Source organism: Leuresthes tenuis, unplaced genomic scaffold (assembly GCF_036924035.1).
Source record: "Leuresthes tenuis unplaced genomic scaffold, fLeuTen1.0.hap1 SCAF_16, whole genome shotgun sequence".
Classification (NCBI taxonomy): Eukaryota; Metazoa; Chordata; class Actinopteri; order Atheriniformes; family Atherinopsidae; genus Leuresthes; species Leuresthes tenuis.
The window spans coordinates 31,508,075-31,522,512 of record NW_027325370.1 but is presented as its reverse complement, the minus strand read 5'-3'; the positions used below and the strand labels follow the sequence as shown (position 1 = coordinate 31,522,512).

The window sequence follows — 14,438 nt, the reverse complement described above, 5'->3', positions numbered from 1 at the left end:
CCTGAGGGCATTTAATCTTGCATCAATTGTGATTGGTGCAAAGAAATAATAATAATAATTTTTTTTAATTGTTTTATCTACCAGAAAAGATAATAATTCGATCAGACCACTCTCCACAGCTGACAAAGTGTTGTAGAGATACAGCAGGTCTTGCCGTACCAGAGCTGTGCTCTATCCATCAAGAGCTCAGACTATTCAACCTGAATGGGGAAAATATACCCCCGCGGTGTTGGAAAGGAGGCTCCGACCAATTGTCAAACCTTTTGATTCAGGAGGAGCAGTGTCATGGAACAGTGGACCAGATCTTAACTCTTCCAGAACTACAGAGGAGATTATAGGAGTTTGACCATCTAGTGGATGTGTATTCTGTAGGCGATACCATCAGAATTTCTGTTGCTGTCTTTTAGGTCTTTGTATAACCAAAGCAAGAGTTGTTTATTCTGTATATTGGACTCCAGGGCTACCGCTTGTCACAGATCCTGTTGGTGATGTTCTTTGATAGAATCTCAAGGCGTAAGAGGATGTCTGATTTGGGAACCTTAGGGTTGTATCTTTGTTCTTTTGGGATGTTTTGGTTCTGACTTTAGGCACACTCTAAAAAAGGTTCACAGCCTAATGTAAAGCAGTCTGTATGAGAGTTGGCTCCAAACTAATTTGAGGTCATGGATCTTAATAGAAAAGGGGGTAATGCTCTTCCAAGGTTGGGGGTTGGTCTTTGCCTCCAGCCAAGTTCAAGCATCTTGGGATCTTGTTCACCAGGGATGGTAGGGTGACATGAGGAATAGACAGATGGATTAGTCCTTTGTCAGAAATAATGAGGGCATTGCATTGGTCCATTGTGGCCATGAGGGAGCTGAGCTGAAAGGTATGGCGTTTAATTTCCTTATCTATCATCATTACAACTCTCACCTATGGTCATGAGATTTGGGTAGTAATGAAACTGCAGATGAACATGGCTGAAATTAGTTTCCTCCATGTCTGGACTCAACCTTAAATATTGGGTGAGGCGCTTGTGTATCCAAAAGGAGCTTGAAGTAGAGCCACTGTTCCTCTGCATCAAAAGAAGTCAACTGAAGTGGCACCTGGTTAGGATGTCTCCTAGTCGCCTCCCTTTGGAGTTTTTATTAAGCATGTAGGAGGAGACCTTGGAGAAGACCCAGACTCCAAACTTATTGGATAGATGATACATGTCTTCTTGCCCAGGAAGGTGAGGAGCTGCACAGTGTCACTGGGAAGAGAATTGTCTGGGCTCTTCTCCTGGGCCTTGGATAATCAGAAGACGATGGATGGATGGATGGATGGATGGATGGATGGATGGATGGATGGATGGATGGATGGATGGATGGATGGATTATGCTGATCATACCCACATCTAGGCATCCACACACTTATTTGTAATACTACATCCTACTGGAGCTTTCACAGCATCGTACAACACATGCTACTTTGGACTTTTGTTTTTAGGAACATTGGGCCTCACGCAAGAACAATTTTGTATTTTTATTCTACATTTCTCTGACACGCCACGTCAGGTTCAACAAACGCTCTTAACTTCGGAAAAAGTATGTAAACTACCTGCGTAAATTATGCATATTTAAGTACACGTGCACGAGGATAGTAAATTTGCATACTCCACGCCCAAAATAATACCATATAAGGCTACGCTTCCTCTCTCCTGTGCCAGGAAGTGTTGAGTGTAGGCGCAAAAATAACAACTTTACGGCTCTGAGATTGAAGTTCTGCACTTCCAAAAAGGAAAATCTGTCATTTTTAGCAGTGGAATTGCAGGACCTGCTAAAGCGAAGAAAGCAATTACGAGTGCTGTTAATTCCATGTCACCTGTAGTTTGTAGTATCACCAAAATAAAGAAGAAATGGTTGGATATGAAAATGGCTTAAAAAAAACAACTTTTTAACCAAAACATTGATGAATGCGCAAATTCTCTTAAATAACTCATTTGCAAGACTTAAGAACAAATCTTTTCGTACGAACGGTTCTTGCATGAGGCCCATTGTTGCTTGCTTTGGGCTTGTTTTCATATCCAGTGTTGTTTATTAATGTCAAAAGATCTGGCAGTAGTGGCTATAGTGGAGTTCAGTGCAAAACAAAATAGCTGTGGTAAAAAGAAAGAGGGTTGAGGAACAGGTAGGTGGGGAACACTCTGTGTTTGAATTATATGGATATAATCAAAACTTTGCATGGGTGACATCTACCTCTGTGTGTGTTTATGTGTGTGTAGGATGCAGCAGAGGAGTACTGTTCTTTGATTTGCCAGATGTTCCAGATTATCTATGGACATCAGACTATCGAGTGTGTCGACAGGGCAGGCTTTCACCACACCATGCCAGACCGCTATTGGCTGCAGAGAAGTGAGTATCAAACAGTTTTTGCTTGTCAGAAGTTGAGTATAATACAGTAATATATAGGTGGAATATTTGATTCAAGAGTAAAAAAAATACTTAAGCCAAAAAAATATTGATCAGTACAGGATGAACGTTAATATTCTTTTGTGAATCGGTGTTGCTTCCTCTAGTATTATCCTCAGGTTCCTTTTTGTATAAGAAGTTCTGTTTAATAGCTTTGCATGCATTTACTGATCCCAGTTTTGATGTCCACGAGATCAACCATTTGTTTTTCTCAGTTTTCATTGTCAGGATTTCTGACACCAAGCTGATAATCAGCATTTAGAAATGTTTTGAGCATCGATGTCTTGTTCTTTTTGATGTAACCATTGGAACGATTAGACCTAGACAATGCCTTTTTTGCCAATACTCTGATCTGCGGTTCAGTATAGTGAATTACCTCTGTTGTATGTCATTGTGGTGATATTTTACAGTGCATGAAGTTTATGTACAAAACAATTTATGTGATTAAAAGACATCTAAACTCATTAAAAACTATCAGAACTATGTTGGATACTAAAAACTGAACAAATATAACCTCTGCAGATGGTCCAGAATGCGGCGGTAAGTCTGGTCTTCAATCAGCCTAAAAGAGCACACGTCACCCCTCTGTTCATTGAGCTCCACTGGCTGCCCTTAGCCGCCCGCATCAAATTTAAGTCACTGATGTTAGCCTACAAAGTGCTTAATGGAACGGCTCCCATCTACTTGAATGCTCTTGCAAAGGCTTAAGTCACAACTCGGTCCCTCCGTTCGTCCCAGGATTGTCGTCTAGCAGCTCCTACACCACGCCTAAGACAATCCAAACTCTTTTCATGTGTCGTCCCACGATGCTGGAATGACCTACCGAGCGCTACCAGAACAGGGGCGTTCCTGTCTATCTTCAAGAAACTCTTGAAAACCCAGCTCTTCAGAGAGCATCTCCCATCCTAGCACTTACCTTGTACTTCCATACCCCCTCTATCTTTGGACTTTATCTTTCTGCACTTCCTTCTATGCCTACACCCTATCTCTACTCTGTCACCTCTGACAGAGTCGGACTAGTGGGTTCCTTCTATGTAGTTTATTGTTAGCTTTTTGTATAGCTGTTATATCTTGATTTTTAAGTCGCTTTGGATAAAAGCGTCTGCTAAATGCAGAAACATAAACATAAATATTGACCTGACGGCCCGTGTCTATGACAGCCAACCGATTTTCCTTTTGAAAATCATTGTTTTGAAATTCATTATTTGACCAATAATAAAAGGAGAAATGGGAAACGACTCTTTTTTTCTTTTTTTATTTTCAAAAAAAACAAAAAAACAAGCTGTTCTTTGTTTTCCGACAGCATGTTTCAAGATGAAAACTTGGAATTGGAAAACGAGTTACCCTGAATGGCAGCGACATGTCAGTGGACAATGTATGCAGAATTTTCTGTCTGTCAGTCCCTGCTCAGCGCACCACCTCCTTACATTTCTCTCAGAATACCCCCACCATGGTGCTCCAAACTGATCACATCAAGCGTCGGAAATATCATGTTGTTTCATCCAAATTAAATTTGTGCGACAGGTAAGCCAAAATTTCGTCTCTTGTGTTTTACGGACAGCTTCCGGGTCACAACCAAAAAAGTCACAGAAGAATATTTAAAATCAAAATTTTCCTGTCTTTTTCCAATCAGGGTATCATTCGTTCTTTCCATTTACAATAGCCAATCAAAAATCAAATAATGAAAAATTGACTGGTTATTTTTATTTTATTTTTTATTATAACACCAAAAAGGAAAAAATGCCTGGTTTTTCATATTTCACTTTTAGGCTAGGATCAAAAATACGAAATGGAAAAACGGGCACCAGGACAGAATTTGATTTTAATATTCGATTGGTCAGACTTGGAAGTTTGGTCAGGCTGCTCAGCCTGGGAGGCAGCATCAGACATATACATAGACAGTGGAAGGGCGCGCCTAAAGCGTTGCTTGGTACAGGGCCAGCAGTGGCAACGGTGCATGAATTTATGAAGGAAAGAGGTACTCCTCAATCTTAAAGTTGAATTATTCGCTGAATTTTGGACCGATTTCCAAACGTATTGATTTGTTAAAAACGTCTCACATGTAGCTATGATACAGGGTGCTTGGATATTTTAAAAATGCTAGTTGTCTTCCAGTGGACTTGCCTCAGCATTTCCCTGAAGCTGAACCTCATTCTCATGTTGTGAGTATTTGCATGTAATATTTTTCAAACACATGAGAGCATCATGAGAGCTGGAGGGTGTAGGTTAAAAAGTGATAACGGAAACCTAGGAAAGACATTCTGGTCATTCTGGACATTCTGGCCTGATGACAGATCTAAATTATCCCACCGGCTCAAACGCTAGTTGGTAACCATGGCAATGGAGACTCAAAGTTATTTCACAGTTTATTTATCACAGTGGCAAGACAGACAAAACATGAGTGAAATCATTTCTTTTAACTTATTTGGTGAATTTGATAACTTTGAAGTCTGGAAGTCTTCGTTGTGTTGGGCGGTTTTTATTTTTCCACGTCCACCATTCATTTCTGATAATGGACACCTTGTCGGGCATTATCCCTTACATATTTCCATCCCTCTTTCCATTAGGACCACAATTATGCTTTGCCTGCTTCTCCCACTGTTCTAAAGGCTCTATTTAGAGAATTTGAATAGATTTATTTCTGCTGCCTCTATAGGGATGCCACTCTAATTTCAGTAGTTAACATCAGAAAAAAATGGGTTTGAATGGTAATCTGGTTGTTTAATGCTCTCTCTTTGTGTCTCTGTACAGGTGACAGCTGTCTGACTGACATGTCCTATAGTTATGATCCAGAGTTTAGCTGCTGCAGCTCATAGTGAGTAGCGTTTTGTCCAGACTGCAGTTGTCACATAAGTAGTTAAGATGTCGCACTTGCCCACTCTTTACGTTACTGTGCATTTTCAATTGACAACTCACAAGTTTTCAAAATACAAATTGCGTTGACAGCTTTGTCACGTATGTGGAAATATTCTCATTACTAGCTCCAGTTGTTGACAGTTATAGAACACATTTTCAGTATAATAATGTCCTTTTCTGTGGATTTTGTTTTCTTTTTCCAAGCACATATAGCACAAAGACCTACTTTATATCAGCAAAACAGAACATGCAAACATCTATCTGGGTGATGTGGTAATAGTTTCTCTGTTTCTCTCTCAGTGATGGCTCCCAAGATGCCTTCGAGCTCTATTATAGTGAGACATACAGTGAGAGCTCGTCTCTCTCCCTGCAGGACTCCCATCACAGTCTGGCATCAGTCAGTGATGGAGGAGATAGTAACCCCGCCTTGCTGCTGATGCAGGAGTACATGATCACCGTAAGTGTGGACAGTCATCATCATCAGCTGCAGCTTTTGCAAACTGGAATAAATTTTACTCCAAGAGTCACTTTTATCCTCAATTCAGTGGCAGAGCAGTTACCATTTTAAGTACGCTTCTATGGTTTTATGTATCATGATAAAATATTAGTCAGTGTGAGCAGCTCTATAAAAGCAGAAGGTCTGTCAGTTTTCAGGTGTGTGTTAACACGATGCCAAGGAGGAAAGACATCAGCAATGATCTTAGAGAAGCAGCTGTTGCTGCCCATCAATCTGGGAAGGGTTATAAGGCCATTTCCAAACTATCTGGAGTCCATCATTCTACAGAGAGAAAGATTATTCACAAAGTGGAAAACATTCAGGACAGCTGTCAATCTTCCCAGGAGTGGACGTCCCAGCAAGTTCACCCCAAGGTGAAAAAGCCCAGAGCTACATCTCAGACTCTACAGGCCTCAGTTAGCATGTTAAAGGTTAAAGGTCATGACAGCACAGTTAGAAAAAGACTGAACAAGGATGGCTTGTTTGGAAGGGCTGCAGGAGAAAGCCTCTTCTCTCTAAAAAGAACATGGCAGCACAGCTTAGGTTTGCAAAGCTACAACTGAACAAAGCACAAGACTTCTGGAACAATGTCCTTTGGACAGACCAGACCAAAGTGTAGATGTTTGGTCATAATGCACAGCAGCACGTTTGGAGGAAACCAAACACAGCATATAAGCACAAACACCTCATACCAGCTGTCAAGCACGGTGGTGGAGGGCTGATGATCTGGGCTTGTTCTGCAGCCACAGGACCTGGGCACCTTTCAGTCATTGAGTCCACCATGAACTCCTCTGGATACCAAAGTATTCTATAGTCAAATGTGAGGCCATCTGTCCCACAGCTAAAGCTGGGCTGAAACTGACTCATCAACAGGACAGAGATCCCAAACACAGCAGCAGATCTACAGCAGAATGTGTGAAAAAGAAAAGAATCAAGGTGTTGCAATGGTCCAGTCAGAGTCCAGACCTCAGCCTGACTGAGATGCTGTGGTGGGACCTTAAGAGAGCTGTGCAGAAACCAATGCTGCAAACCTCAATGAGCTGAAGCAACGCTGGAGAGAAGAGTGGATGCCCTTGATGACATCTTTGTGGCCTCTTTAACGTGACAACAAATTCATAAGTATGGCTGTACATATGCAGGTAAAAAATGGAGATTTGTTACTTTGACAGTTATATCCCACAACTGTAGGCGGAGCCAAAGAGCAAATTTGCCAAATTCTGTAGTGATGCTTAGACAGTAAGACAGTTGTTGCACTTCAGGTGACACTTTAGGGTCCTGTGGCGTCTTCCAGAAGATAACAGCAAAGAAAAAAGCAAAAAAAGTTACCTCAAGACCTGATAAAGGCCAGTGTATTTTTTGTCCTGATACATAAAACATAGAACACAAATAATACTCTGAAAATAAAAGTGAGTGTACTTTAATTTTCACTTTACTGTAATTGTTACTGTAAAAGTCTAAACGAATGCAGCAACCTTTGTTTTATATTCAGACTGTGAGCCAGCAGCATACCAACTGAAAGGGGAGATTACAGGGTATAACTCTGTTTTACGTTCAGTATAGATTCATTTTGATAACTTGTTGCACTTGTACTGAGGGTTCCTTTGATCACGTGCTGTAGGATCACAGTAACAGCCACCAAATGAAAATGCTACACTTAGAATCAACTCCAAACCTTTTAGCTGACTGGACAAGTTTAGTCGCATTGTGTAGCCAATAGTTGTTGACAGACTTCTACAAAATAGACAAAGAAGAGAAACAGTCTGTATGTTTGTGTGATCTTCCCGTGTGTGTAGCTGCGTAACAAGCTGAGTCCAGTGGAGCTGCAGCAGTTTGCAGTGTTGCTGAGAGAATACAGGCTGGGATCAAACATCGACCACTTCTGCTCTGAGTTGTTGCAACTGTACGGAGACAACCGCAAGTTCCTGCTGCTGGGTGAGAGACACAGAGACAATGAAACAGAGAGCGAGAGATTATTGACTGAAACTGTAGCAAACCACAACCTACTACTGTCTGTGGTTATAATACAGCAGATGACTTGGTACCTGTAGTACACACACTATATGGTGATGTGCTTGCATGTGTATGTGTGTGTGTGTGTGTGAAAGAGAAAGTGCACATTTATATTGTATGTGTTAGTATGTTTATACCACAACAAAATCAGGTCTGAATGAACCACAACTTCATGATACTGAATGGGTTAATGAGACTTTAAGTCTCACTTTTATTTCATTAGGATATTTTGCACCAAGAACACATATATTCTATTACACCTGTATTTCGTTTCCAAATCACCTTACCTTTAAAGTCCTGCTATAAAGTATTTTATTAGTCTTTCTCTGTTGTGTTATTTTTTTATTACGTTTTACTTATGCCGTTTTACAGTTGACATAGAATTCAGAATTCCAGTTTAGTGACGGTAATTTGAGGTTATACATAAAGTTATACATAGAAACAGCTGACCTTACCGCAAAAATAAATCTTCACGCTCTGAATCCCTCAATCAATTCCGGGGCACACATCAAATTATCAGGCTGACTGCAGTGATGATGATGCAGGCAGCTGAGGGCAGCACTGTACCACTTTTTTGATGCCTCATGCCTGTGATAAGCACAGTGATCCAACACAGAAACATGACTTCCCTTCAAACTTTGAAATTTTAAAAGACTTGGCTTCTTCTTCAGAAAGCACCAGGGATCGCTGTGTTGTTGGTTAACTGACTTAAACTTAAAATAGACTTGCATAGTTAGAGACTTTTTTTGGATTTCTTGTAATATTACTCATTTTATCCATTCAATCCATTCTGGACAACAAAAGTAATTCTTTATTATCGTCAGTATTTACCTTGTATCTTTTGTGTTTTAGGCATGCGTCCATTCATCCCAGACAAAGATGTTGGGGCATTTGAGAGTTTCTTGGAAAGTATTGGCATCCGGGAGGGTGGGATTTTAACTGACAGCTTTGGACGTATTAAACGCAGCATGAGCAACACATCGGCCTCAGCCATGAGAGGGTAAGTATGTCGGAAAGTGGTGGCCACCTCAAAGTGGACTTTTAAAACTTCAGTCTAATTGGTATTGTTTAGCTTGGTGAGTTTAGAATATTTCTAAAGTAGTCTTGTTTTCTACATGTAGTGAAAGGGCAGTTTTGAAATTCTTGAAGCTCTTTTTCCCCCAACAGGTATGACAATGGCTGCCTGGCTTCAGGATCTCAGGAATTCAACCGACGCATCACTGACATCACCCATGACATCCAGGCACTTGGCTTCCAGGACACACATGGAGACATTGAGGAGGAAGACTACTACCTTTGAGAAGGGACAAAAGAAAGAATTGACTCATGTGTGAACCATGAGCCTGCCCAAGTGCCTCTGAGCAAGAGCAGCTCATCAGCTGCCTGTGTTGTATTACGTCCTACATTAACAAACTCTAGTTTAAATAGTCTGATCGCTGGCTTTTTTATCTGGGCCCCATATACCTGAAAAAGTATCATTCAGTGAGCCGGTCAGATTTGCACTTGTTACACTTTCTGAGTTTACGCAGCCCCATTTCTTTTATCTCCGCTCGATGATGCATTCATCGTACCACAGGTGGTTGGTGGAAACTGTTTTGCTCTTGCTTTTTGCATTGCTCTCAATATCAGATCTCCTAAGCTAAGTAAACTATACGACCCAAAAATAAATGAGCAAATTCTGCTTTATTAGTATGTATGTACTTTTTGGTAAAATATTTGGTAAAATATTGGTAAAATGTTATTCATATAAGCAGCAGTTCTTGATTTCAGACTCAAGAAGCTTAAATAAAACGCATATTAGTTAAAGGTCCTGGGTTTATGGGGCCATTATGTGCTGAAGGCATTAGATAACCACCCAGCAGCTACTTCAGTCTGCGATGCATGTTTTAAAGTAACACTAGAGATGTCTGTGAACCTTAAAACTATGTTCTTCTGACTTGTTTTGAAGTATCTTGACTTTTTTAATGCACATTATTGGGCCTGAAAGTGCTCGAAAGCACCTGGGGGCTCAGTTACTGCAGCTCATGAATTTGGGTTCCAGCCCTGCATCATACTGTTTTCCTTTGTTGTCATTTGACGTGTTTTTGGGCTATCTTTAGTTGAGTCATTGTAGCCTCTTCCACATGACAGCAAGGTTATGTGTATGGGTGTCTATTTGCAGGGTTCACATTGAGATTTGTTTTTCTGACAGTTAGATCCTGCAAATGTAGTGGGTGCTAAACAGCAAAAAAATCTGCCAAATTCTTTAGCGTTACTTTAACAACTTGAGCTGTTCAACATATGACTCGAATGAGACTGTGCCTTTCTATTCGAAAGGTAGAATAGAGGTGGTTTCGTCATCTGTTTTGGATGCCTTTTGGTCCCCTCCCTTTGGGGGTTTTCAGCCACATCTGGGAGAAGGCCCAGGGCAGACCAAGAACTTGCCAGAAGGAAGTGTTGCTGGGAGAAGGGATGTCTTAGTTTTCCCTCTAGACCTGTTACCTCCAGGACTCGACCATAGGTAAGAAGAAAATGGATGAATTTATACCGTCAATAAATTAACATTAAGTGCCTTAAAATACTGTAACTGGTATTATGTGGTCCTATGTTAGCCTTCATGAAAAATCCGAAAATCTGAAATTCAGATTTGAATCATTTCTGACAGGACAGGGACAATTTTTCTCTAAAGTAGACATGTGAGAATAAAAGATGATTTCTAGCATTGTTGCTAAACTAAATGCTTGACTATAAAAGATAGATAGATAGATAGATAGATAACCCTCAGTCCCAGGGTTGCACTGACCCATTGTCCTTGCAGCTGCACCATGACCTACCCATGGTACACTGCTTCTCCTCCCTCTGGCTCTCCTCTGTGCCAACATCACTGAACATCAGAAGCAGAGTCAGTGCACCCATGGGCTTTGCTTCAGTCATATTTTCTCGCTGTCATTATGTAATAGAACAGTTCTGTGTGATTTCTTTCTCATAAACATAGGAACTTTATTTTCATCAGCAGTGATAATCAACATATTTGATTAATATATCAATTTGCCAAAAGGCTACTTTTCATCTATTGACTCTGTAGAAATGAATAGGCAACTAGAAAAAGAGATTAAAGTGAAAACTGGGGTAGTGAAACATGTGGGACCCCATACCTTGTGGGAAAACAAAATACTGGATTCAGTAAGTTAAAAGGGCTGCTAAAGGGTCACATTGTGATTGTAGTGCAATTTTGTTTTGGACTAGTGCACTATGCCAATGGCTGATCACCATGAATATTGGAAAAACAAGTGTCTGTGTATAAACTTGTAACCATCATAAGGTTAAAAAGTGTGTCCATTATACTTTCAACATGCTCTGTGGGGACCAAACAGTGAGACCCATATGTTTAAAAGGATTTTTAAGCCCCAATACAGAAATTCTGTCATCATGAGATTACAGCTCTGTAATCTCTGCAGTTATCCAGGAGTTGGCTTTTACTATCATATCCTTATTGGTATCATCCAACCAACACACACACACACACACACACACACACACACACACACACACACACACACACACACACACACACACACATATGCACACACGCACGCGCACATCTTTGTTGCATCATCTTAGAGAGACTGTTCTCTGGGTTCACTTGTTTTCTCTCCTCTAATTTGAAGCCATGTTATTTTTTTTTAAAACAGGTCATTGATTTTATTTCTGCTCAATATGTATTCTGTAAAATGTTACTCATATTGAACATTTTGTATCTACTCTTTTATCTGTAATCATTTTTCTTTCTAAAACATCAAACAACAATATTTAGCTACTGGTCATGCTCCATAGTAGGGACTTTGTTTTAAGCCAGCAGTTTGACTCAGGCCGGTGCCGTAGGGCAGGGATCAGTCCAGGGAAAAGGTGAGGTTTCTTAACAATGGTCCAACAGCCAATCAGAGCTGCTGCAGACATTTCAGTAAATGCCACAGCAGCGCTGAGGCTCCAGAGGTGGACAGAGGGGTCAAACCGGCACACTACTTTAAGTGTTTTTTATTAGTATTATTTCTTGAAAATGTATCAACTCGTTGTATTGTTAATTTAACAGGCACAGAGCTCCAAACCTAATCATTACAAACATTGAATAAAACGGTTTTGATCTACCATGTGAGAGACGGTTTTGTTTTAAAAAGTGATGCATTAATCATTATTAAGTAACTTTTAACCACTCGGGACGTATACAGTCACGCACTGTTTACAGAGTGTCGTGGTTCGAAACGTCATTACGTATTCCATTTCTGTCCAATGAGAACGCAGAGGAGCGTAAAGCAGACTCGCGCCGGGTAAAAGGGATTTGACAGATAAAAGTCTTGAGCTGTTCCCCCCACTTGACTTCCTCAGTGGGACAAATACTATGGCGGCCGCTGCCTGCGGGCAGCAGAGCACTGTGATAACGACCAACGTTAGTGGCAAAAAAACGCTTGGTAACAGGGAATGCAACCGAAGGAACCGGGAGAACTCTCGCCGGAGACAAGCTGCTCTTTTGTTTCTCAGCAACATCTCCCTGGACGGACGGCCAGTCCAGTGCAATTCAGCCGAGAACGGAGGAAGACGCCACCACAAAGAGAATGACTGTGAGGAAGCCAACTCTTGCTATGCGGCAGCAGCACCGAGCGATCTGTGTGCGGAGCCTGAACACATTAGCAGCTACGGGACATTTTCCAGTTTGTCAGCATCAGTGATTCCCAGCCCGGCATCGAGGGCGGGACTCACCGTACCGCCGATTCTCGTCCTTCCATCCGAAACGGGGTTCAACGATGTGGGAAGCGCAGAAGTGTTGCTGGGGTGTCGCCGAGGCTCGTTCCCTTCACCTGGGAACAGTAACCTGCTCTCACCGTCGCCGTCCAACACCAGCCTGCTGCCGTCGCCGCTGGGACCACGGAAGTCTTCCACGCTGCTGTCGGTTCAGAGCTGCAACTCTGTGTCCTCAGAACCGCGACACAGGTGAGAGAAAGCCCGCTGCCTTCATGCTCTGAGGCCCTTCTGTGAGCCTCCTGGAAGTTCAGGGCAGGTGCTCGGTGGGTCTCACACAGCTCGTTCGTAGTTGCAGAGTGAAGCTGGGCTGGTTCTGTTGGACTGATGTTTGTGCAGTGCTTTCAGATACGTTTAAAGTTGGTTTTATGGCGCAGCCTCTTCACTAACTTCTAATGCCAGCAGGGATGTGTAAGTTGCAGCGTCACTAAAATCCACTGTCCGCGTTTCTGTCCTGGCTGCGGGCAAACAGCTCAGAACAAGGTCTCTGACATGACTAATGCCATTTGAGTGTGGAAACATTTTAAAATGTTCACATAAGCTCTTGCAGATGATTACTCTGCCCAGTGAAGGTTTAAAGGACGGTTAGTACTGATGCAGTAAGCATCTTAGCATCAGCATTTCAGAATCCGAGCACATTTCCGATCATATCCGACTAAACCTTATTTCTTTTTGCGTGCACGTGTGATAGTTCCTGTTAACATACAAACAAGAAAAAACTCAAAGTGTGCACGAGGCAGGGAATGCTGCTTATTCTCAGGCTGCTTTGTAACATGAGTTTAGTTGCATTTGCATCTCATGGAAAATATTGTTGAGTAACCAGCTGGAGAAGCTTGCTGCTTGATTGGTTTATAGACGGGAAGTTAAAAAAAACACAAACAGACAACATAAAGTGGAGCTGCTTTCTGTAGTGCAGGATCCGCTGAAAGAGCCAGTAAACCTGAAGAATGATGCAGCTGAAGTGAATGTCTGACTTTTTGTGTGCGACTTTTTGAAACAAAGTCAGGGCAGTGCTTCAGACACACTGCTCCTGCATGAGTGCTGATGGATGGATCAGCTTGTCGTCCTGTTGGCAGCGTGTCAACCACACAGCGATTAACGCTGCTTAACCTATTTACACCCAACTACATGCTGGGAAATTAGCTGCAGATTAGAGTTCATCAGTCCCGCCGCAGCAGCAGACAGCAGCCATCATCCAAAGCTCCTGTGGTATGACTGATTGAATGATTAGCTGTGGTGACGGTTTGGTTTTCTTTTAGCATCGGGTGGGCTTGGAGTTTAAGAAGTTGGTTGTTAGTTCTTGAACTACCAAAGAAATAATGGCTGCCACCCCTGTTGCCTCTCTGGGGCATCCCTGTGCGGTCTCCTGGGACATGCTGGTGTTCCGCTGGCTGAGCCTCTCGTCACTTCCCCATCCAACACAACAGTGTTGGACCTTAGACCATAACATGACGAGCTCACTGTGGACACTGTCCCACGGCTGGCTGTGCACCAGACGACTGCTTTAGTCCTTTGTCCCTCAGAGTAAAGCAAAGCACTTCACTTGTTACTGTGATAATGTCTCTAAATTATTGTCCAGATCATTTCTAAATGTTAAAAAGCAGTTTGTGTGATGCAGAAAGAAGCCAGTTTCCATGGAAGTCGGTACCTCCCAGCAACAGTCCAGCTGCTTGTTTAAAGAGTGAACATGTTGTGGAGATGATGGGCTGCTGAACGGATGAATGTTGAGTTTCCTGTGCAGACACGGTCTTCAGCCCGCCCACACACTTCCTGGTGTGACATTGTGAAATAAAATGAGTTTGTTTGCTTGCTGAATGGAGTTGACCCTTACTAGATGCAACATGCTTTGTGTTGCATCTCTGTGTAAAGGATCAGTG

General features: G+C 42.0%; 2 protein-coding genes across 3 annotated transcripts in view; both read left to right on the top strand.

Moving 5' to 3' along the window:
• ccm2l (CCM2 like scaffold protein) overlaps positions 1-11,890 on the top strand; it is a 30,539-nt gene extending 18,649 nt beyond the window's left edge. Inside the window, exons 6-11 of the mRNA XM_072367480.1 lie at positions 2,240-2,369; positions 5,178-5,241; positions 5,583-5,739; positions 7,572-7,710; positions 8,641-8,788; positions 8,956-11,890. Of these exons, the coding sequence (XP_072223581.1) occupies positions 2,240-2,369; positions 5,178-5,241; positions 5,583-5,739; positions 7,572-7,710; positions 8,641-8,788; positions 8,956-9,088 (771 nt within the window). The 3' untranslated portion in view covers positions 9,089-11,890. The remainder of the gene's footprint in view (positions 1-2,239; positions 2,370-5,177; positions 5,242-5,582; positions 5,740-7,571; positions 7,711-8,640; positions 8,789-8,955) is intronic.
• Positions 11,891-12,080: 190 nt separating this feature from the next.
• Positions 12,081-14,438, top strand: part of cables2b (Cdk5 and Abl enzyme substrate 2b) — a 54,311-nt gene continuing 51,953 nt past the window's right edge. For both annotated transcript variants that reach the window (XR_011907891.1, XM_072367481.1), the window contains exon 1: positions 12,081-12,753. Coding sequence is in view for 1 of the 2 variants with exons in the window: in XM_072367481.1 (XP_072223582.1) it covers positions 12,164-12,753 (590 nt within the window). In the remaining variant the exon portion in view is untranslated. The remainder of the gene's footprint in view (positions 12,754-14,438) is intronic.